This window comes from Electrona antarctica (genome assembly GCF_951216825.1).
Source record: "Electrona antarctica genome assembly, chromosome: 17".
NCBI lineage: Eukaryota > Metazoa > Chordata > Actinopteri > Myctophiformes > Myctophidae > Electrona > Electrona antarctica.
Window position 1 is genome coordinate 37,501,313 of NC_136798.1, and position 24,807 is coordinate 37,526,119.

The 24,807-nt window shown below is 43.8% G+C and overlaps 1 protein-coding gene across 2 annotated transcripts in view; it reads left to right on the forward strand.

Moving 5' to 3' along the window:
* Positions 1-24,807, forward strand: part of tpd52l1 (tpd52 like 1) — a 49,675-nt gene that overhangs the window by 6,626 nt on the left and 18,242 nt on the right. For both annotated transcript variants that reach the window (XM_079526804.1, XM_079526805.1), the window contains exons 2-3: positions 15,718-15,830; positions 17,343-17,491. In XM_079526804.1, coding sequence (XP_079382930.1) covers positions 15,718-15,830; positions 17,343-17,491 — 262 coding nt within the window. The remainder of the gene's footprint in view (positions 1-15,717; positions 15,831-17,342; positions 17,492-24,807) is intronic.

The window sequence follows — 24,807 nt, forward strand, 5'->3', positions numbered from 1 at the left end:
CACACACACACACACACACACACACAGACAGATGGAGAGACAGACAGACAGATGGATAGAGGAATGGAAGGCAGGCAGGCAGGCAGGCAGGCAGGCAGGCAGGCAGACAGGCAGGCAGGCAGACAGACAGAAGAGAGAAAATGAAGGGCAGACGTGACGATGTGACGTCCATTTCACCGCACATGAAATATACACGAAGTGACGTCCATTGGTGTGAGTCATGGTTGATGGTGTGGATAATGGAATCATGTCTTTTCCTGCCAGGCCATTGATCACATCAACAATGTCACAGGCCATGTCAGGCCTGTCACTATTATGACATCCTCGCCTAATCGCAATTATATGAGATAATCGCAGTTATTTCTTTCATAACCGTCAATCATTTCCATGTTGATACATGTCCATACAGTGTGCAATGCAAAACAACACAAGTAAATCACATTATCACAATAATAATTAGTTAACGTGAATTTGTAATTGTGACAGCCATTATGCCATTATCTGGGCATTTAAAAACAAAATGAAAACCACTCTGATGCTCTTTCACCTCATTGAACCTTTGGTCAGGCTAGGAGAGTTGAAAGTATTATACTTATTATACTTTAGCTATTGAAAAATAGCAGATCTACAAGCTCATAGCGCGCCACCAAGTGGCGCGCTACGAGCTTGTAGGTCTGCTATTTTTGAAAAATTGTGAAAATGCGGCACAAATCTTTGAATATATATTCTTTATTTCTTTCAGAGCGAACGTTTTTTTTTATAGAGGGTATGTATGCACATGCATAAAGTGAATGTCAAATCGAGTGGCAAAGTGAGTTTAACATTGTTTAATGTCGTTTAATGCAATCAGATAGGACTTTTCTGTCTGGATGTACTATGGGCTGTCATGTATGGGCCAGAAAGTAGTTTTTTGCCACTCAGCAGGCGTTCCTTTCCTGCAGTATGTCTGGGTTTGATGATGATGTCACGCGCATACCCTCTATTTCGACGTCAGGCCTAAATGGGTCGAGCTACTGTGGAAAAGCCCCTGGCATAATGTGAACGTGGTGGCTGTTTTGCATCGTTGCTCATTATGGGAGTTTACTACATGGCACTGTCACCATCAGGGCATTTTACTTGACGATTCATTGCGATTGCAAATAAGTGGGATTAATGATTTAGTTGTGTTTTTGGCATTGGAACATATACTGTATCTCTGCTAGTGTTAGTTAGTCAGTGACGAATACATTTCTGTTTGTCTTTTAGGATTTATACACAAAGATTGTACTACAGTGGAGATATGACAAATGACATAAATATTGTCTCTGTCGGGTGTCCAAAACTGTTACTTTTCAGGACTCAAATTCAAAAGCAGCAAAAGTAGCAGATCGGCAAGCGCAAAACGTGTCGCTTCGTGCTTCTTTTCGAGCTTGAGGATCTGCTACTTCTGATGCTTTTGTTGTGTGACGCTGATCAGGCACGTGCAGAGAGTGTTAGAGAGGCGGGGGCTGAAATCCCATAAGAGGGCACTTTTGGCCCAAAATAGCGAAAATAGCAGATCTACAAGCTCACAACGCGTCGTAGCGCGACGCGTTGAGAGCTTGTAGATCAGCTATTATCGGGGCACAACCCTGCACTCTATATCTACTGGAGATGCGGCGTACGGCATGGATTCACAGGAGACTTCAGCGGGGAAAAAAACAATTCTCCTGAATGCTGCCTTCCGGTATGGCATGGGAAAGGAGAGGAGTGCATTTCTCTCACCATAGTAAATGCTGCATTCGTTAGTCTGGAGAGGGCAGTTGTTTTACCGACGGGTAAAAGGGCAGGGGCTGAAGCCCCCTTTGATATCTATGTGTGCACGTCCCTGACTATGATCAATTAGATAGAGGGCGCTCATTTACCGGGAAAACCCCCCCCACAAAAATAATATATGAGAGGTTTCTGCCCGACAGCAACGATCTATACAAATACATGACTGACAATGACCGGTTCCATAGCAACCCATTAGATTTGGCGTTAGGAACCTGTTGCGACCGCATGCCCTTGCCGACGTCGAGCCCAGGCAGGGTTTTGAACCCACAACCTTCACGCCTGAAAGGCATGAATGCGCTAATTCCACATTTGTTTTTAAAGGTATATTCAGTGATTACGCTTCATTCAAATATCACTTATTTTTTCTTTTTATTTGGATAATCCTCCCTACTATAGAATGTGCTGACCATATAAGGAGTTCCTCTCTGTCCCCAGTGAGCCCCCTGGGGTCAAAAAAACCCTAGTTTCAGTTTTGGTGGCGGGTGGCAAAGCCTTCATCCAATCAGGATGAGAGGGGCCTGAGCCTCGCTCGTTGGGGCAGATGGCTGGAATTGACCACATTTATGATGTCATACTTGTTGGGGGTAGGCCTACTTATTGGTTATGTTGGCAATTGTTGGTTATGATAAGTAGGGATGGGTCTGATTAATTGTTAATAGGATCAAAATCGATTATTTACAAAAAGAAAAAATATATATACAGTATTTAGACTTGACTGCTACTGTCCATCCATCCATCCATCCATCTTCAACCGCTTATCCGTAGTCGGGTCGCGGGGGCCACAGCTCCACCAGAGAGCTCCAGATTTCCCTCTCCAGAGCAACATTAGTAACTTCCTCCTGGACTGCTATACTGTATATGGGGCAATGTTGAGTACAGGGCTACAGGCCCACCAATGTGTGCCTGCATTATTGGTATTGATGGTGTTAATGGTATGTGTTATCATTAGCCTGATTGAAACTACATTTATGTGGATGGATAACAGAATTTTCCATCGATCAATGGTTAATATTATAGTAATCGATTTTAATTTTGGACGCTTTTACACATCCTTAATGATAAGTGTTTGTGTGTATGTGTGTACAGTCCCATCCCCTTCGTCTGTTCCGGGCTGACATCTGTAGGTACCTATCAATGTCAGTCAGCCCAAAAATACCTCTGGTAGCCACACCTCTGTTGGGTGGGGTTTAGCCTTAAGGGGTGTGTTTTTTTCACCCACTGTGTAATATAATAAATGGACAGTAGGTGGCAGTAGGACAGAGGCCACAGCAACTATACATTCCAGCCAAGTAATTTGCACTGCAGTTTTAGGGATTGTCATTGCTGCTGTCAAGGAGTGAAACAATATACCCATACTCAACCTTTTAATTTTAATTTACCGTAGTATCTCATATATATATATATATATATATATATATATATATATATATATATATATATATATATATATATATAGAGTTGTGGAAATGTAGATCTGCTGTTTTCAAAAGATTGAAAACTTTAAATGATACATTATGCATAAAGTGTATTTTCTACTTTCTTTTTGTATGTTAAGTACATTACATCTGTAATACAGTTGTGTATTCTTATGACATTAATTTCATTATATATTATTATAATTAGTTAAAAGCAGGCTCTGTACCCAAAAATGCCTGTATTTAGCCTGTCCTCAGCAGGGCACAGGACACATTAATGCATGGGGCTTGCTATTGTCTTTATACCTGGGGGGGACAGGGGGAGGGGAAGCACTTGATCTTGTGAAATGATCTTGTGGCAGGCAGGCGGCAGGCTGATAATTTTTTGTCTTTGTCTTGTGTAAAAGTACAAAAGTATTGCTATCAAAGTGTACTAAAAATAACTAGAAAGTTGTTGTTGCAAATGTTAATAACATATTCAATCAGTGTGTACTTTGCACAGTAGAGTCAACACAGGAGACAAATGTATTACTATGATATATGATAATATGTCATTTTCACAGTTGTGTACTTTACAGTAGAACTAGCTAAACACAGATACCACTTATCATTTAATGTAATGGCTCTGCATGCTTTGCAGAGCAAAAGATTTGTATACATTTGAAAACTTGAAATGGGACATTCTTAAGTACACTTTGATACCAATAATTTTGTACTTTTACTCAAGTAAATGTTGAATACCGGACTGTTACTTGTAACAGTATGTATTTCAATGTATTTCTATATTGCAGTATTGATACTTTTACTCAAGTACAAAATGAAGCCACCTGGTGGTTGAATGGCCACTCCACATATTAAAATAAACCTGTGGGTGTGGCTGAGAATCTGAGGGTGGGTCTGTGGGTGTGTCTAACAGAGGTACCCCTGGGTTCTGATAAATGTCACTTTGAGACTGAGGAAGAAAGATATGGGACCCCACTGTATGTGTGCGTGCGTGCGTGCGTGCGTGTGTGCGTGCGTGCGTGACACCGTACCATTACCAGTATCGAAAAAGTACCGCCTAAAATGGTATGGACGAGTATGCCAGTCTATATGCCATTCCGCCACTACGTCATTTATCACACGAAGATGTGTCATTTTAGTAATGTTTTGAATGCTTCAGTTGATGTTGATGCATTACTTACTGTACTGTTTTACACTCATTATTGTTAGTACAGTAATACATTATTGTGTGTATGTGTGTATGTGTGTATGTGTGTATGTGTGCGTGCGGCGAGTGCGTGTCCGCGTGCATGCGCGTGCTGCATAATTATGCATAACCAGTTTTCTCTTGTGTCCCTTCATTCACGCTGCCTTGCGGGTTGCCATGTTGTGTCATCAGAGTTGTACTCTAGTGTTCTGGGGGATGGTGTGGTGGAGTGGGGTCCCGGTGAGGAATGGGTTAACACCGCCACGCTGCAGGGTAAGGATGTCTATACAGTGCCTCCCTGTAGACTACAGAGTAATACAAGGATAGAGACTGAACCGGAGCGATAGCCCCCCCCCCCCGCTATTAATTTCAGTGGAAGTTGCTCAGTGGTGTTTTGAAGCACCCGGAAGAACTTTCTACTTCTGCATTTGACCACCACATTTTGGTGGTCAAATGTGGAAGTGCAACCGAGCGCTCAATGTTAAAGCCCAGCTGCACGGGGTTTCCTCGTCATGAATCCACGGGTCCGCATGCAGTTCACGCCTCCAACCACTAGGGCCGAGTGCTTCAACGCTGGAGAGCCTCACTGGGGGCTTGGTAGACTATAAGGGCTGATTCATACGGCCATCCGTTCGGTTCTGAGACTACAATGTGATGTCATTCGAGGTTCGGGGGGTGGGAACCGTCCTAAAGTCGGCGCTTCGGTGCCGAAATCATTTCGCCACTACAGCGGTATTCCCTCATTCATTCAGCCCAGCTTTGAGTTCAAATTTCGGCCGTGAAGCCAAGGAAACACGGGTAGTTTGGAAGAGACACAAGCCGACTTCCAAATACTTGTGGCCTGGAGTGGGCAGCAGTATAGCTGCCTCTCGCTGGCCGTGCGATCTGGCTGCAGTCCTCTCCTCTCCTCTCCTCTCCTCTCCTCTCCTCTCCTCTCCTCTCCTCTCCTCTCCTCTCCTCTCCTCTCCTCTCCTCTCCTCTCCTCTCCCCTCTCCTCTCCTCTCCTCTCCTCTCCTCCCACACTCGTTCTCAACTTCTTAACAATTAAACAAATACTGTAATGCTGTACTTACAAACCTATACTTAAAGGACAACTTTAGTTTTTTTCAACCAAGGTTCATGTTTTAGGATGTTATTAGAGAAACTAAAAGATGAGTGTCATTTTTTTTCATTTGCTGCTTTCTTTCGTTTTAGGGATTTTAGCTGTTTTTGACAGGGGGCGGGGGCATTCGAGCATGGGGCTAAATATGTATTCTTTTACAACATTTTATAGCGATTTATTTTTTAATTATTTACTATAGTCCTAATAAACCCCAGGAAATTACATCTGGCCACAAAACATCACAAGATCTACTGAATGTGTCAAACTGACATTGAGCCTATGACACACAGTGTAGCCACGTTTGACACACACACACACACACACACACACACACACACACACACACACACACACACACACACACACACACACACACACACACACACACACACACACACACACACACACACACACAGAACTTGCCTGTTTGTGACACAACACAAAGCTCATTGACCGGCCACAAAACATATTCATGTCAAGGACCTCTAATATTTCCAAGCGCCTTCTGCGCTAGCCGTGAGGGAGTATGAATTAACTTTTATAGAGCCCAACTAAAGTCGTCCCTAGGACCTTTCCAGAACCCAGTTTTTTTCTGCAATACATAGGAGTATGAATCGGCCCTAAGGGTTGTCAAACTATTCAGGCTGTGACCCCCCAAAATGATCATATTTTAACTGGAGACCCCTCAAAATGATCATATTTGAACTGGGGAGCCCCCCAAAATGATCAAATTTTAACTGGAGACCCCTCAAAATGATCATATTTGAACTGGGGAGCCCCCCAAAATGATCATATTTGGCCCGGGTCGGCCTAGCAGTCCGGGCACCTAGGCTACGACAGCGTATCGCGGGTTCGACTCCCGATCCCGACGACCTTTGCTGCGTGTCACTCGATCCCCATCTCCCCCCCATTTCCTGTCAGCTATCAGTACACTATCGAATAAAGGCAGAAAAAGTACAAAGTTATCAAAATAAAAAGTACCCACTACGCAGAATGTCAGGAGCTTTCTAATGTATGTATACAAATCTTTTGAAGATATACAAAAGGCTACTTTGGCTATTTTCAAATTGCCAAAGTTTTACACTGTATGTCTGAAGCGGTTAATGTATGTTTTGTAATAATAATGATCTAGTCTAGTGAATCTGCAAAGTATCCAATAACTAACGGTTTCGAACATTCAATTCAATTAAATCTTTATTCCAGACTATGGGGAATCCATATCACAGCGAAAAACAACAATATAATAAATAAAAAAGAATATAGAAAGAAATATACAATAGAAATAAAACCCCCAAAAGGGGTTCCCGCCCAAAATGAGTTAACACATCTTGCCTGCCCAAAATGTAATTCCCATGGAAACGCCACTGAACTACGTATCGGGTTAGTAATGACATCAATGATTTACTGACTCAGATGCCCTACTACACATACATCTATAGATTGCGTACCACAGCAGAGCAGGTGGGTACTGTGTATCCCAACACTGACAAACATATGGCTTGCACTGGAGCTTCTTGGCGCTCTCAGTAGCAACCTTCATACAGTCATTATAAGCCACTGTCAATCGTCTGATACTGGCTTGTTTGTAGCGACACCACAGGTGGGCAGATAAAGGGGTGTACAGAAGGATTTAAAACGTGATACAGTATCTTCACCGGTACTGAGCACATGCTGAATTTTCGACACAGCATGTTTCCTTGAGCATACAGCTTTAGACGCTGTCTATATACGCCCACTGAGCAATAGCCGGCTATTAGACGTGCGTCTAAAAATGGGATAAAAACGTCTAAAAATGAAAGTTTTTTAGACGTCTATTCTTAGATTAGACGTTGATTAGCGGTTGATTAGTGGTTTAAACGTAGACCGTCTATATATAGACGTCTAATCAACCGCTAATCAACGTCTAATTGGCCTGGGCCGTGGCTCAGCGGTCCAGGCACCTTGGCTGGTAATCCAGTCTGGCAGTGTGCCGCGGGTTCGACTCCCGATCCCGACGGCCTTTACTGCATGTCACCCCCCATCTCTCTCCCCATTTCCTGTCAGCCTACTGTCTGTCCCTCCATAACAAATATAAAATAAAGGAAAAAGCCACAAAAGAAATACATTAAATTGTTTTTAAAAAAAAATCAACGTCTAATCTAAGAATAGACGTCTAAAAAACTTTCATTTTTAGACGTTTTTTATCCCATTTTTAGACGGCCCTTTAGACGAATATTAGACGTCTATTAGACCATAAAATGCTCAGTGGGGTACTGTATGTCCTTGTCATCAGAGAGGTCATTTGAGATGATACTGGCCCAAATATTTAATCTCACTGCATACACTAAGAATAATTGTAGTGGAATAAAAGTTTAATAATTGCCTCTGAGATGTAGTGAAGTAGAAAATTGGAATAATAGTTTAAAAAAAAAAAAAATACCTCAAAATTAAAAGTACGGTACTTGAGTAAATATGTTTTATACTAGTACCTAGTACCACGACTGAATAACTACAAATTGCCGTCATTCCGAGCTTCGGATAGGTCATCTCTGAACTTTACCTCGGATGCCTCTCTCCGAACAAACTATAGTTAGACACGTTGTGGGCTTATAGATCGGCGACGGCGATTTGAACTATATTTTAAAAAGGTTTTTCAAAATAGTAAAAAATGGCATACAAGTTTAGGGATAAGGGGTAAGATATAGCCCTGCACTGTTTGTCCGAAGCAGAAGATGTTCCGATATGGGAAGGGTGCCGCTCTACGAGCTTGTAGATCTGCTATTTTTTTTAAATCGTGAAAATGTGGTGCAAATCGCTTTTCACTCAAATCTTTGCTTCTGGGGGGTCCCTGGAACAACATATTTTCAGATGGGGGTCAGCGGTCAATTTCATATCATTTTTGGGGTCCTTGACATGAAATATTGAGCACCACTTATAGGTATTTCAGAAAACTGTCATGATTTAGAAGACATATGTTTTAAATTTCGATGTCAGGTCTAAATGGGGAGATTCATACCTCCAGCAGGGCTGAGGAGGCTATATACTGTTTGAGTGCATTAAGTCAAGGCTAAGCCCAGAGAGCTAGGCTAATCCACCTCTCTCTCTCTCTCTCTCTCTCTCTCTCCCTCTCTCCCTCTCTCTCTCTGTGAGTGCAGAGCAAGGCTGTGCGCTCAGATCGCTTTCAATTAAGTCAGTCCAAAGTGCAACAAATGCTGCTAATTAGCAAGCATTTTGTTTTGTATACTGTTTTAAGTGATTACTGGACATGGCCATTGATGCTGTACTTAGCGGTAAAAAAAATAAATAAAGGAAAAGAAAATACTAAATTAATTTCACTTCCCCCCCAAATTGACTATTTCATTACCATCGTCTAATAAAAGGAGAGATCACATCAATTTGGAGCAAGCAAAATGTTTATTTCGAAAAGAAGATTATTTTGACGATTAGACTCCACGAGCATTTAGCGTGCATAGAGGCATGTTAAACAACGGAGCCTAACCACTGATTGGCTGCTGCAGATAGATAGTAGAATTAGATTGGCTATAAAGTGCTCACGCTTGGATTTGTGAATGAAAGGATTTTGACAGGGTGGGAAAACGGAAGTGATGCCGACTAGGCCAGTGTTGTTAACCCGAATGAAGCGCTAAGAGCTTCCTTATTGAACCTTCGCTAAAAGCTACATATAATGTTTTAATTATCAATTCAATTCAATTAATCAGATATCGTCGATTAGTTAAATTATTATCTGTTGCACCACTATTTACAGTATGTGAGCTTGTAGATCAGCTATTTTCGTTGCAAGACACACCACCGTACGACACAGTATAGAGATCAGGTCAACATGAATTGTATAGATTTTTCTAAAAGCTTAAATCATTAGATCGGATGGGGCTGGAGTTGTTGTGTTATTTACGGGTCTTACGAAGAGCGGCCTCTGGCGTAAACACTGGCGGTCCTTGGCGGTGTGTGTGTGTGTGCATGTGTGTTGGATTGACATGCGTCAAAACACGTCCTTGGCAGTCATTGACTTAATAATAATAGTACTGTAATGTACTGTATATAGGAAATATCTCACACTTGAATTCATACATGAAAACCATATGTTTTGCCCCAACGCTTATTCCAGTTTCATGTGTTGACACTTGACAATCATACTGTATATTAAACATAACATCAACAATAGGAACAACAGTCAAGCATTCCTCGACGAGGTTTGTCCCCGCGAGCATTTGAAATGCGCTCTGGCTGTCGTTTTGCCCCAGGTTTGGATGAGGGCACGGCTTTCCCGTGCGATGATTTGGGTACAGAGGGCTGGCACGGTGGGGGACACCTGTCCCTAAACGGGGACGGCCTGGCGGAGGATTCGGCCGCCACGCAGGGTAAGATGTTACCGACGGCTGCAGTGCACGGAGGTAGCGGTTGTCCCCCTGCTGAGGAGGACACCGCGTACCGGGACGTCCCGCCCCGGTACGTGTCCCGTGTCTCTGTGGTAATGGACGCCACGTGGGACATGCAGCTGCAGGAAGCTACAGGTGACAAAGGGACAGTAGACTATAGATAGAGCCCATAGAGTATAGCATAGAGTTTATGTTCCACTCAGTGGCGTATAATATCATTGTTATAGCTCACCCGCCCACGCCCCCCCCCCCCCCCCCCCCGACCCCACCCCTCCCTACTTTCGCCATTCATCCATCCATCCATCTTCAACCGCTTATCCGTAGTCGGGTCGCGGGGGCAACAGCTCCACCAGAGCGCTCCAGACTTCCCTCTCCGGAGCAACATTAGTGACTTCCTCCTGGGGGATCCCGAGACGTTCCAAGGCCAGTGAGTCGATGTGTTTCCTCCAACTGTGCCTTGGTCTGCCCCGGGGTCTCCTCCCGCAGTGGGACGTGCCTTGAGGACCTCCCTATACTTTCACCATTTGATTTGTCCTAATGTTGGTGCTAAATAACACAACTCACTGCCAGATCGGGCGGGGAGGAGGAGGGCGCCGCTTTAGCTCTGAGCCAGATCCACATGGGCACGTCACGCATGCAACTTGAGGGCGCAGGTTTTCTGCAGATTGGATCACCTTGGCTTTTCCTTTTTTTTTTTTTTATTCCTCAGTGCTCCGGTTGCGGAGACATTCACACCACTGCTTCCACTTTAGGACGGTTTTTTAATCGACCATACGGTGATGCACTATTGGCCGTATTCTGGTGGGGAGAGGGCAGCTGGATGGAGAGGGAGATATCCACATGGGCTGGGAGCCTTGCTTGCAACAATAGAAACTAAAGGGGATACAACTACAAAAAAGTTTCTGTTCAGGCTTTTTATTTGTTAATGTTGCCTCTCAAAATGTCACTCATACCCTGATAAATGAATTCCCTTCTCCAGTTGCTGCTGCTGTCAATAAGGGTGGCCTTACACTAGCCGATAATCGGGCATTTTTGACGCTCGGGGGTGCCCGACCGCTCAAAACGCGATCGGGATCGGCCCGATCAACATCAAGAATGTTTGATATTTGCTCTGCCCCACTCCGATTATCCTGTAGTGTGTGGTGCTATCAGATTTCAGATTGAAAAAAAAAACGGCTAGTGTAAGGCCACCTTAAGGAATGCAGTAGCTTCTGCCACTTGAATCCTAGCATCCCTATTCTGGGCGTGTCATAGAATAATAATAATTTGTACAGAATAATATTCTGTACAAACATCCGCCAGGAAATAGCCGATCTACAGTACACAAGCTTGTAGATTTACTGTTTTTGGCGAAGAGATTTGGGCGTAAAAAGGGCCTAGTATTTTATTTATTTACGTTTTTATCCCACGATTTTTGTAACCCATTATTTTTCACCCGGTGTCAATTGTCTATATGTAATCCTGGGAGTTACACTCCTGGGGAGAGCAACGGACTGACCTCATGCTTCCTTCAACGCACGAGGAGACCAAGCCGCTTCTTTTCGCCTGACAGGGGGGGAGTTTCCCCGGTAGGACGTATAGCGCGTGGAAGGACACGTTCCTTTTCCCCTCCATCAGGCGCGGTCAACGAAGGACTGATTTAGAAGGACAAATGGTCCACTATATTGTGCGGTGGGTCGCTGCATGAGCTTGAGCGACGGTTCTCGAGGAGGGGTGGCTAACAAAGACCGTACAGCTGCTTGTGTCCCTAGAATACCTCATTGAATCATCCTGTGATAGCATGGTGAGGCACACAGGCCCAGTCACCCAGGCTCCGAGCTATAAGCAGCATACTACAGACTAGTCTGGTTCAGTTCAGTTAAGGCTGGTTTGGTTTTGCGGTGTGAGTAGTCTGGCATGCTTTCACCTTGCTCTGTCTTGCATGTGTATTCCAGTGTTCTGCAGGGTGATTATAGCGTCTTAGTGAGCTAGCAAACTGTTTTGCTTCCATTCAACCCAGAGGAATACATGCAATGATCTGGATTCCATCCAAGTCCAGCACAGGTCTGATTTCCTCACGGCTGCTTTAGTACCCGTTGCTGTTTGGAGGAAACCACCAACTCCATTTTGTGAGGTTTTTTATTCTTTTTTTTTCATGAATCAATGCTATTGATTGAACACCCTTTACGTCACCCTTTACGTCTGTGTGTTGGTATTCAACCAATGAAAAGTTTTAAAAAGTGCTTCGGCCAAACTCAAACTTGCTAAAGCTAAAGCAGCTAACTCCACCACCTCTCTCCCTCTCATGCAAGTAATTGCCAGTATATAAAGTCACAATACCAACATGGATGAGGCAGTATTGCTTTGTGTTAAAGGTTTTTTTCATTTCCTGTGGAAAAAATATATATTTTTAATTTCCTGAAAAATGGTGGTTTCTTCCCGACAGCAGAGATATCATTTTTCTTTTAAACAACAAAAAATAGCAGATCTGTAAGTTCACATGTGACATATTGTGAGCTTGTGGATTTAATATGGTTTATAAAGGGCTTAAAGGAGAATTTCACTATGTGGTCCTTGACGTGAAAAGTTTTGAGAACCAAAACCCCCACAATGTTGTTGAATCGGGCCTCGATCAGGCCTTGATGCTCGGGTTGAACGAGACAACGAAGAGTACGTGTGCTTCATTTATAGCCAGCCGTGTATAAGCATTAGACCTGTGTTGACCCGAGAAACCAGATCCGCTTGTTCCTTTCCTGTGTGACACACTGTAGTCTTGTGAAAAAGATCTTCCTGCTATAGAGTGCTGTGCCCTGTTTTGTTCTGTTCTGTTCTGTTCTGTTCTGTTCTGTTCTGTTCTGTTCTGTTCTGTTCTGTTCTGTTCTGTTCTGTTCTGTTCTGTTCTGTTCTGTTCTGTTCTGGTGGGATGCTGCGTTTGAAACGACTGCTGTGTAGACTGACTGTATAGCTGTGTGCACTGGAGTCACCTCTGCTGTGTGTTATTATTAGTCTGACATATATGTTCTGTAGTATACACATTTATTCTGAATTGTTACAATATAGCGCTGCTGTCTGTCTGGCAGAAACCTCGTATCGCCGTAGTCTTAACTTCATCTTAAAGTTTTTTTATTTTCGTATTATTATTCTAAAAAAACGCCCTACTTCGATGTGATAATGTGTACTGTACATTGTCAATAAACATATCTTAAAAAAGCCCTACTTGATCACACTACAGCGTCACACAAAAGCGTCAAAACGTGCAGGTCTGCAAGCGACGCGCTTTGAGCTTGCAGACGTGCGACTTTTGATGCTTCCGAATTTGAATCCTGAAAAGTAGCACTTTTGGACATATGAGGTTTCCACCCGACAGAGACGATATCGCTCGTGTGTCTCTGACTCCTGCAGCACTCTCAAAGTTAGGCCTCACTCACACGGTCGCAACAGATTGATGTATGCTTGTTGTATACAAAGGCTGTGACACAGCTTGCCCCAATGCATTTCCAATGGGAGTCACATGGTTTGACACATCATTTGTGTCGTATGAGGGGGAGGGGGGCAGTCGAAACACAGCCGAAAGCCATACAACAGCTTGTAGTCCAAAATGTGGACTACAAACCATGTGACTTCCATTGGAAATGCATTGGGGCGGCCATGACACTCACAACATTCATACAACAAGCATGCATCAATGTTTTAAAGGTCTGAGTGAGGCCTTAGTGTGCGTGTGCATGCGTGACGTGGCGTGGCGTGCTTGCGTGTCGTGTGTGTGTGTGTGTGTGTGTGTGTGTGTGTGTGTGTGTGTGTGTGTGTGTGTGTGTGTGTGTGTGTGTGTGTGTGTGTGTGTGTGTGTGTGTGTGTGTGTGTGTGTGTGTGTGTGTGTGTGTGTGTGTGTGTGTGTGTGTGTGCTTGCTATACTAACATCACTATGATCTTTAACTCTTTCATGCTGCCGTTTAGAAGAGGGAGGACGCCCCAGGCCCGGTACGTATACATGGGAGTCGCCTTTCTTATCGACAGTGGTGGAAATTAACTAAGTACATTTACTTAACTACTGTAATTATAAGTGCAAATGCGTGCGTGCGTGAGTGTGATCTCGTGCGTCCCTGTTTGATGGAGAGGTTTATTATGTGGGTGATGATTGGAGCTATATGGAGACGGCTGAGTCTCTGAGAAATTTGGAGGAAATATTGTCTTGGCCAGTGGCCTTGTGGGGTTGCAGGGCTCTCCATTCTTTAAATACCTACCTCATCATTTGTTACCATTACCAGTTTAAGATCATCTTTTCTTTGCATACACCTAGGCAAGTTTGCTCTACAACAAAATGCCCGGAGTGGGAGTGCAGTTTGTTAACCAACGTTGTTGCTATGTTTGTAAAGAAGATGTTTAAGTAGTTGGCCACATCAAGCTTGTCAGTGATTAGAGTGTCGTTCGATTTGATGTTGAATGATGTTTGAAAATCTGGTTTTCAGTCTCTGACCGCATGCCTATTGTTGAGTATAGCTTCCAGAGCTCCCGAGGTTCCCGATGTTTTTTGGTTGCCCAGCTGAGCTTGGAGATCACTGTCGAAGCGCCTGCCGAGCTTTGACTTGCATTTTAGAAATTCAGAACATTTCTTGTCTCTGGCTTTCAAGCGAGATATAAGTCGTCGGCGGCTGTACTGTGGCTCAGGAGGTAGAGCAGGTCGTCCAATGATCAATGGGTCAGCGGTTCAAATAATAGTTAAAAGCTAATGTGACACAGATGGGATAATAATAAATATTATATTATTATTATATATTCTTAAAAAAAAGGAATGGTTTGGGACATTCCGCCTGACGATCGGCAACAGAATGTTTTCATGAGAACCCAACCATGCAGCCCAGTGGCTAAATGCTTTTTTAATTTCTTTTATATGGATTTATTTATTCACTAAATCCTTCAAAACCATATTGGCACTTCAAATTCATTCTGCCCTCTGAAACAGCAGGCACGTGCGTGCGTGCGTGCGTGCGTGCGTGCGTGCGTGCGTGTCTGTGCAGGTGTGTACGCACACAAACTTGTATTACTATACTTTTGAGGGCCATGAGTCTGAAATAAAGATTGAATTGAATTGGATTAATTAGGGAAACATTCAGTTGAGGATATTAGGATTAGGCCTTCAGAGGTGGAGGGGGTTAAGCAGTGGGCGTTGGAGTCATGCCCAATAGCCATATATCTTCCAGCTCGCTCAGATGTGACGTGTTGTGAGCTAGTAGAAATTTTGGCTAAGTACAACTCTAGGGGTTAACTTTAGGGGTCAAATTACCAATGCCACTAGTTAAGAGGTAAAAAAAGGCAGTTATTACCGTCCTAAACCTACAACATACAAACCTGTGTGTGCGTGTGCGTGTGTGTGTGCGTGTGCGTGTGCGTGCGTGCGCGTGCGTGTGTGTGAGTGTCAGCTCGTAGTGTCGGTCTGCAGAGTTAAGGCTACATAATCTCTTAATCCGGATTACAGACCCTGCAGTCTAACCAGCACAGATTGCATAAGTGGACCCCACCACCACCATCCACACACGCACACACACACACACACACACACACACACACACACACACACACACACACACACACACACACACACACAGGGCGTGGCGGTGGATCAGGGGTAGAGTGGCCGGTTCCCAGTTCGAACCCGGGCTCCCCCAGAGTTAGTGTCGAAGTGTCCTGAGACACAAGACACTGAACCCCTAATTGCTCCAGATGTTTTCAAACACAAAAAAAATAAAAGAAAGGCACCAATTCTAATTCAAATCCTGTGTGTGTGTGTGTGTGTGTGTGTGTGTGTGTGTGTGTGTGTGTGTGTGTGTGTGTGTGTGCGTGTGCGTGTGCGTGTGTGGGCGGCAGGTTTTCTGGACTCCCAGCCGTTGAGAGAGGTCGATGAGGACATGGCGTCCGATGTGGTCACCACCATGCTGACCGAGGAGGAGAGAGAGGAGATCTACCAGGAACTGACCAGGGTCAGGCACACACACACACACACACACACGCACACGCACACGCACACGCACACGCACATCCCATTTGCACCTCTGAGAGTGTGCAAATGGGAGTGGCTTAATGTCCGTATTCACCGATAACGCGGGAGTCTGTCCCCGTTACAATGCCCTATAGACCCCTGGGAGATGGCGTCTGTCCCCGTTACAATGCGCTATAGACCCCTGGGAGATGGAGTCTGTCCCTGTTACAATGCCCTATAGACCCCTGGGAGATGGAGTCTGTCCCCGTTACAATGCCCTATAGACCCCTGGGAGATGGAGTCTGCCCCCGTTACAATGCCCTATAGACCCCTGGGAGATGGAGTCTGTCCCCGTTACAATGCCCTATAGACCCCTGGGAGATGGAGTCTGTCCCCGTTACAATGCGCTATAGACCCCTGGGAGATGGAGTCCGTCCCTGTTACAATGCCCTATAGACCCCTGGGAGATGGAGTCTATCCCAGTTACAATGCCCTATAGACCCCTGGGAGATGGAGTCTATCCCAGTTACAATGCGCTATAGACCCCTGGGAGATGGATTGCTGCAGTGCCACACGACCTACCATCAGCCCCCAGTACTTACCGCACGACTTGCCGCACCCAAGCCGTGCTACTCATACACTGAGTTAGTGGTGCCCGGGATGGAACCCATGACAGTTTAACCACTTCAAATTGGCCCTATACCCTTTAATCTTAAACCGAAAACAGGCTGTATTGTAGACTCGTAGATAAGCCTATTTTCTGATTTCACCCAACCTATTTTGGGCGCATGGCATGATTTATATAGAAGACATGCTGCAATGCAAATGATTTGTAATCCAAATGACTGAGAACTTAAATCCTGTTGTTCCCAAACCTTTTAGCCCGAGACTCAATAGAGAAATGTGATGTCTTCCCCGGGACCCGATCTTTAGTGAAAGCTCACAGCGCGTCGCTTCACATGTTGTTGATCGGCTATTTTCACTATACTTTTCAAACGTTTGTTTTCTAATTCATGGAATTTCCTTCATGAAGTTATGAACCCATAAAGATGTGTCCGCCACGGGGGGCATGGTGGAGCAGTCGGTAGCAGTGGTGGAACGTAACTTTTACCTAAGTACTGTACTTAAGTACAATTTTGAGGTATTTAAACTTTACTCAAGTATTTCCAATTTCCAGTACTTTTACTTCCACTCCACTACATCCGGCCAGGGAAACTCTCCCCTGTCAGGTGAAAAGAAGCGGCTTGGAGGACTCCCATGCATATACTGTATGCAAGGAAGCACGAGGTCAGTCCGTTGCTCTCCCCAGGTTGGCAGAGGAAGCGTAGCGCCCAGGATTACATTAGATAATTGACACTGGGTGGAAAAAAGGGGTTGCAAAAATTGCGGGACCCACAAATTGGTCCCAACCCACTGTCTGGGAACCAGTACTAGTGTTTTAAGCCATGCTCTCTCTCTCTCTCTCTCTCTCTCCCTCAACCTCGCTCTGTGTCTCTCTGTGTCTCTCTACCAGCTGGAGGAGGAGATCTCCACCCTCAGACAGGTGTTGACCTCCAAGGAGAAGCAGCACACGGAGCTCAAACAGAAGCTGGGCATCACGGCTCTGAGCGAGTTCAGGAGCACCTTCACCAGGAGCTGGTCCGACATGCAGAGCTCCACCGCGTGAGTGCATGGAAACCTCAAGTGTTGATTTTGTCGAAAAATACTGTGATGGAAAATGTTTCTTCGACTTACTACCTCTTTTCACTGAGGAAAACTGGATAAGGCTTCACTCACACCTTCGCATCTAGCATACAACATTGTTGGATGCTAGATGTAAACAAAGGGTAAGTGTCATGGCCGCCCCAATGCATTTCCAATGGAAGTCACATGGTTTGACACAACATTTTTGTTGTACGGCTTTCGGCTGTGTAGTGGAGCAGATTACTGAAACGATTGTTCACTTGATGGTACAAGCACCAAATTTGGCACACAAGTGCTTCAGAACCTACTCTCTCAGAAAAGTACGTTGTCCACTTGAAAAAACTAAATGGCCACCATTTTTCAAGATGGCCGCCTTTCAAAATGGTTTTAAACAGTGTTTGAACTATAGTTTGATTGAATAATCCTATTGTGATGGACTATACATGGAAATGTATGTTTCTGAGTATGAGAAATCCAATTCTGCATTTAGCAAATCAAAATTATTGAATATTATGATGATACAATGGGAATTAAACAAAAAGCTGGGGCAGATTAAGTCAATATTCCATAAGAATCTTTCACTTGGTGGTACAAGCACCACATTTGGCACACATGATGTCCAGGATGTACTTTCTATGAAAAGCACGTTATCCAGCTGAAAGTCCAAGATGGCTGCCAGTTTTCAAGATGGCCGCCTCGTCAAATGCAAAAAAACAAAACAACAAAAAGGTTTTCGAAGTAAAATTGTGTTAATGATCCAAACATCAACATGAATGTATTCTGATTGTAAGAACTCAATGGTGTTGGAATTTAATTCCAATATGGCCGCCAGTTTGCAAGATGCAGCTATTACGTGACTCAAAATTAGCGTTTTCGGAAGCTGTCTGATCATAGATATTGTTGAAGGGCAACATCATTCATTGATCATGCATTGAAATGCTGTGGTCAAGCTCTATTGATTTGTATTTGTTTTATTATATAGGAGTGATGTCAAAGTACAACCAGGAACACACTGGTGACATCACTGCTGTTAGACTCAGCATGGGGTTCAGTGCTGTAGTTGTGGTTTACTAACTGTTGTAGTGTACTCACTGTAGTTTGTTGTATTCTTTAGTGTCCTAATGCTAATTAGCCCCTGTATATATCTCCACTAGAAGTTTAGTTAGTTGTAGTATTGTAGTTAGATAGCCGCACCTGAATTGACAAGATGTGCCACCGTGGGAGAGCTGAGACAAGGGTAACGGAACTTCAGTTACCTGGATGGTGTACAGATCGCACAGGACTTAAATGGAACTGGATGAACGGTCGTGCTAGGTGTAGGGCACCAGATGCTTGAACCTAGATCAAGGTTCAAGGTTGGACTTTATTGTTACATCTTGTGTACAGGACAGGTACATAAGAGTAAAACTTATTTTAGTTTGGCTTCCTTACAGACAATGCAGCGGCATAGATGGCAAACAACAAAAAACACAGCAAGCACAGCAAACAAAGGGATAGAATAAAGAGTGCTAGAAAAATAGTAACATATATATGTGCATGTTTTCCCTGTAGTAGCAAAGTTAAGTAAACTTTCGCCCCGGTTCTTATCAGTTCGTTCATGTATCTGATTGTTTGGGGAAAGAAGCTTATTTGCAGTCTATTTCCAGTGGCTTTGAGACTGAAAACGTTTTCCATGTGGCAGCATCCGCAAGCATCTCTGCGGTTGGGATGGCTTGGGTCCCTCATAAGTCCACGAGCTTTGCTGACACAACGATCGTCATACAGGGCTTCGATGGGGGGAGATCACATCCACTGCACTCTTCGAATTTTTGCATGTCCGTCACCAGGATCTTTCTGAATTTCAGCTGCTCTCTTAGTGGAAAACTGGAGTTTCCGTTGCTAAACATTTGGCCGACAATTTTGGTACTTTTTGGTACTAACTAACTTTGTACTGTTTTGCTTCAATGTATCTTCACTGCCACCTCCATCATCCAATCTGGATGAGTCTAACATGATGGGCACGACCGTTATCACTGTATCGGATAGGCGAAATCAACCGTTATCAGCACCTTGGAATACGGCCAATATGGCCATACTGGCATACTCACCCTTGGCTGAACGTTTCATTTCCAACTCTATTGTCAGCGCATGGAAACTAGGGGCTACTATACTATCCTCTGCCTATCGGGACGTAACTCAGGCGGTGCCGGGTCTGGTGGCCGTCGCAACGCTCGGCACGTTGTCTCACGTGGCTCAAGGCCACCAGACACAGCGCACCTCCGTCATTGACATCAGTGACACAAAAATACCATTATCACCCGTCACAATAGGTGATAATGACATACTGAAACAGTGAGTATGCCAGTATGGCCATATTGGCCGTATAAAGGTGCTGATAACGGAGGATTTTGCCTATCCAATACAGAGATAACGGTCGAATGGGGTGGAAATACGGGGAGACTTCAACTCCTCTTTCGTATCTGTTTGACACACTTCCTCCAATCAGTTTTAGTAGCGGAACATCTTGTGTTATACGGTTAAAGGCTGAGGGCTATATCCTTGTACCACCCAACCGTACAAAACATCAAAGCACATTGAAATATGGGATGCATCTAGGTTCAAGCATCTGGTGCCCTACACCTAGCCCGACCATTCATCCAGTGCAAGTCCTCTGCGATCTGTACACCATCCAGGTAACTGAATCCCTGTTACCCTTGTCTCAGCTTTCCCATGCTGACACATCCTGTCAATTCAGGTGCGGCTATCAACTACAATCCTACAACTAACTAAACTTCTAGTTGAGATATACACAGGGGCTTATTAGATAGCATTTAGGACACTAAAGTATACTACAAACTACAGTGAGTAGCTACACCACTACAACAGTTAGTAAACCACAACTACAGCTAGTACGCTACAAGCATACACTGAACCCCATGCTGAGTCTCACAGCAGTGATGTCACCAGTGTGTCCTGGTTGTGCTTTGACATAACTCTTATATACAAAATTACAAACCAATAGAGCTTGATCACAGCATTTCAATGAATGATGTTGCCCTTCAACAATATCGGTGATCAGACAGCTTCCAAAAACGCTAATTTTGAGTTGCGTAATAGCCGCCATCTTGAAAACTGGCGGCCATATTGGAATTAAATAATTGACACCATTGAGTTCTTCCAGTCAGAATACATTCATTTTGATGTTTGGATCAATGTGTGGATCACACATTTCTGTTCATTAAAGTTATACGTATTTATTTGACGAGGTGGCCATCTTGAAAACTGGTGGCCATCTTGGATTTTCAGCTGGATAACGTACTTTTCTTAGAAAGTACATCCTGGACATCATTTGTGCCAAATGTGGTGCTTGTACCACCAAGTGAAGGATTATTATGGAATATGGACTTAATATGCCCCATTATATCGTTGAATTCCCATTGTATCATCATAATATTAAATAGTTTTGATGTTCTAAATGCAGAATTGAATTTATCATACTCAGAAACATATATTTCGATGTATAGGCCATCAAAATAGGATTGTATAGCTCAATATAGCTCAAACACGGTTTAAAACGACCTCGAATGGCGGCCATCTTGAAAAATGGTGTCCATTTTGTTTTTTTCAAGTGGACAACGTACTTTTCTGAGAGAGTAGGTTCCGAAGCACTTGTGTGCCAATTTTGGTGCTTGTACCATCAAGTGAACGATTCTTATGATATATTGACTTAATCTGCTCCACTACTAGTGTTTCGACTGCCCCTCACCCCCTCATACAACAAAAATGTTGTGTCAAACCATGTGACTCCCATTGGAAATTAATTGCGAGCTTGCATCAGTAAACAAGTCTCATGCATCAGCTATACATCAATCTGTTGTGAAGGTGTGAGTCAGGCCTAAGCATTTATTGAGAACTAAGCTATACGATAACTATGACTACATTGTATTGACAATTTTGTCAAGAAATACAAAAAAAAGACTAAAATGTTAAGGAGGGACTAGTGGAGAAAAGGTAACTAAAAGACAAGCCATTTTATGCTTTGTTGCTTGCTGAAAATAGCAGATCTACAACGTGTCGCGCACTGACTCAAACTAAATTGAAACTAAACTCAAAGTCTCAAACTAAATTAAAATGTATAGAAAAGACTATGACTAAAACAAATTAGCTGCCTCTCTGCTGCATGCTAAAGTGACAAAGTGAAAGAACAACAAAGAATCATGTCTGTGCAGGTTCTTGCATTTGCTGTCAACAGAAATGGCCTTTACATCAGCGTGCGAGCCGCGCACACACACACACACACACACACACACACACACACACACACACACACACACACACACACACACACACACACACACACACACACACATATACACACACTCACACACACACACACACACACACACACATTTTCCCTGATCCAGTGATGATTGATGGTGACATATTCACGGCCACCCCAGGAAGCGGCAGAGGTTTGAATGTGTTGTTATAGCAACCACAGATCTAGCACCTCTTTGTGAACCTAGAAAGATGTGTGTGAGCACACGACAAACATTAGAGAACTTTAGATAACTTTCTATATTTGACTGGCAGGCCAATGAAGGGATATTAACCCATTTTGGGGCGGGAACCCCTTTTGGTGTTAGCATTATGTTATGCTTTAGTTATTGAAAAATAGCAGATCTACAAGCTCATAGCGTGCCACCGAGTGGCGCGCTACGAGCTTGTAGGTCTGCTATTTTTGAAAAATCGAAGAACGACTGACATATAGAAGCTTTTTCAGAAAAGTCTTCAGGATGTAGAAGACATTTTTAGAATCTGATCTCAGGTCAAAATGGGTTAAGACGAGAGTGATGTGGTCCCGTCTTCGGGTGCCGGTCAAATATATGGCCGCAGAACTTTGAAGGAGTTGTAGTCTGGAGAGAGATGAGGCCGAGTGTGAGGGTTACAGTGGTCGAATCTGGATGACTAATGAGGCCATGGATGACTTTTTCCAGATCGGGGCGTAGTCAGAGACATATGGGCAGTATTATGCGTGTCTTAAGTACCGGGTCTTATGACTTAACTTAAGACCTGGAGGCGTGGTCAAGGCTGTTTGGCCACTCAGAATAGCCAAATGGCATTGATCACGCCTCCAGGTCTTAAGTTAAGTAATAGGACCTGGTACTTAAGACACGCATAATACTGCCCAAAGGGTTTTATTTTGGCGATCTGTCCAAAATAAGACCCTTTTACTACGGCATTATTCTCGCGTTGCCTCTCGCAATTTGCAAATGCTTCGGTCATACAGTCTGGAGCAACGGAAGCTCTATCATGAGTAAAATGTAAAGCGAAAGTGGAGCCTCCTCCCCACTTCCGTTTCGTCTTTACAGTCACGCTAATTGATCCTAATATAAATATAAATCATCCTGATGGAGGGGAAAGGAACTGGTTGGAATAACGTGTTCCTTCCACGCGCTACGTCCAACCAGGGAAACTCCCCCCTGTCAGGTGTAAAGGAGCAACTTGGACACTCAGGCATGAAGGAAGCACGAGTTCAAGTCCGTTGCTCTCCCCATGTCCCCCATATATGGGGACTAGGTTGGCGGAGGGTGTGTAGAGCCCAGGATCACATTAGATCATTGACACAGGGGTGAAAAATGGGTTACAAAATCGTGGGATAAAAATTAAGAAAAAAATAAATAAATAGAAATTATCTAAGCTTGTTGCTTAGCAGAAAAGGAAATAAAAAAATAATGTAAAGATATTTTAAAATGTATTTATGATACGTAGCTTGCGGAGTTAGTTCAGTCAGATATACTCGAGGGGTTTCATGTCGTGCTCAAGGGCGCATACATATACTCAAGGGGTTAATATGCTGCTTTACTATGGGTGTATTGTCGGAGGCAATTCGCAACGCTCGGCACGGCGACTCGCTCGGCTAGCGCCTCGCTCGGCGGTGCCTCACGTAGCTCATGGCCACCAGACACGGCGCGCCTCCGTCAGGACATCAGTGATAATGACAATGCTACAATCGCAGATAATGACATACTGAACAGTGAAGATGCCAGTATCAACATTTTGGCACCATTCAAACGTGCTGATAACGGATGATTTCGCCGATTATATACATGATACCAGTCGAATGGGGTGGAGGTAATCGCCATAACGTGGCAGGGATGGCTGGTATCAATGGGCAGGTGGGGCTTAGCCCTCCCTATCTTATGGGGTAAAGATGAGAAATTAAAATGTTTTAGAAGGGATACTTTCATATGCTGGTAGAATCTAAAGCAGCAACGGCATCACATAGTTACAAGAACACACCAAATATGTCAAAATGGGCTGATTCCATTGGCTTTCATTGAGTTGAGTGATTGACAGCTGACATGACACGCCTCCGTTGATTTACTCACCATTTAGGCTAATATTTGTCCACCCCAGAGCCTATAGAGCGTCGCAGTCCCGCCTCCTACCCTGGACCAGGAAATGAAACCCAATGCATTATTCTCATAGACATTTCTTAAAGTATTTATTTAAAGACTGTTACGCCGCGGACAAAGCCAACTCGAGTCGTGACAACTCATGACAACACAAACAATATTTTGGACCAAACAAATAATTACAAAGAAGAAAAACAACAAAAAAAGTGTTGTAACCTGCCGTTTTTTTCTTCTTTCTAATTATTTGTTTGGTCCAAAATATTGTTTGTGTTGTCATGAGTTGTCACGACTCGAGTTGGCTTTGTCCGCGGCGTAACCGTCTTTAAATAAATACTTTAAGAAATGTCTATGAGAATAATGCATTGGGTTTCATTTCCTGGTCCAGGGTAGGAGGCGGGACTGCGACGCTCTATAGAAGGGCCTGCTCCGCCCTCAGGCCCGTGAGATCACTGGCTTTTGACCAATGACAGCACCTGCTTGTTTGTGCTACATGGGCTTGTTTTTGTGAAGGAACAATGGTGGGTGGATGAATTTGAAATACATTTTATGATTTACTTTATAAACTGTTTTCTGAGAAACGGACATGGGAGAAAGAGATTTATTCAAATAAGAAAAGGAAAGACGACAAAATCGTTTGTCGGTCTGAAATTCTTGTTTTTTGGGTCAGACAGCCAGACACGGCTTGGACCAAGAAAGATATTGTGGATTTAATTTAGTTTTAAGTTAAGAAACATGATCGCTGGTTTAATCAAATTGGAAGTGTCTCGAGCTCTCTCGTGTGTGTGTGTGTGTGTGTGTGTGTGTGTGTGTGTGTGTGTGTGTGTGTGTGTGTGTGTGTGTGTGTGTGTGTGTGTGTGTGTGTGTGTGTGTGTGTGTGTGTGTGTGTGTGTGTGTGTG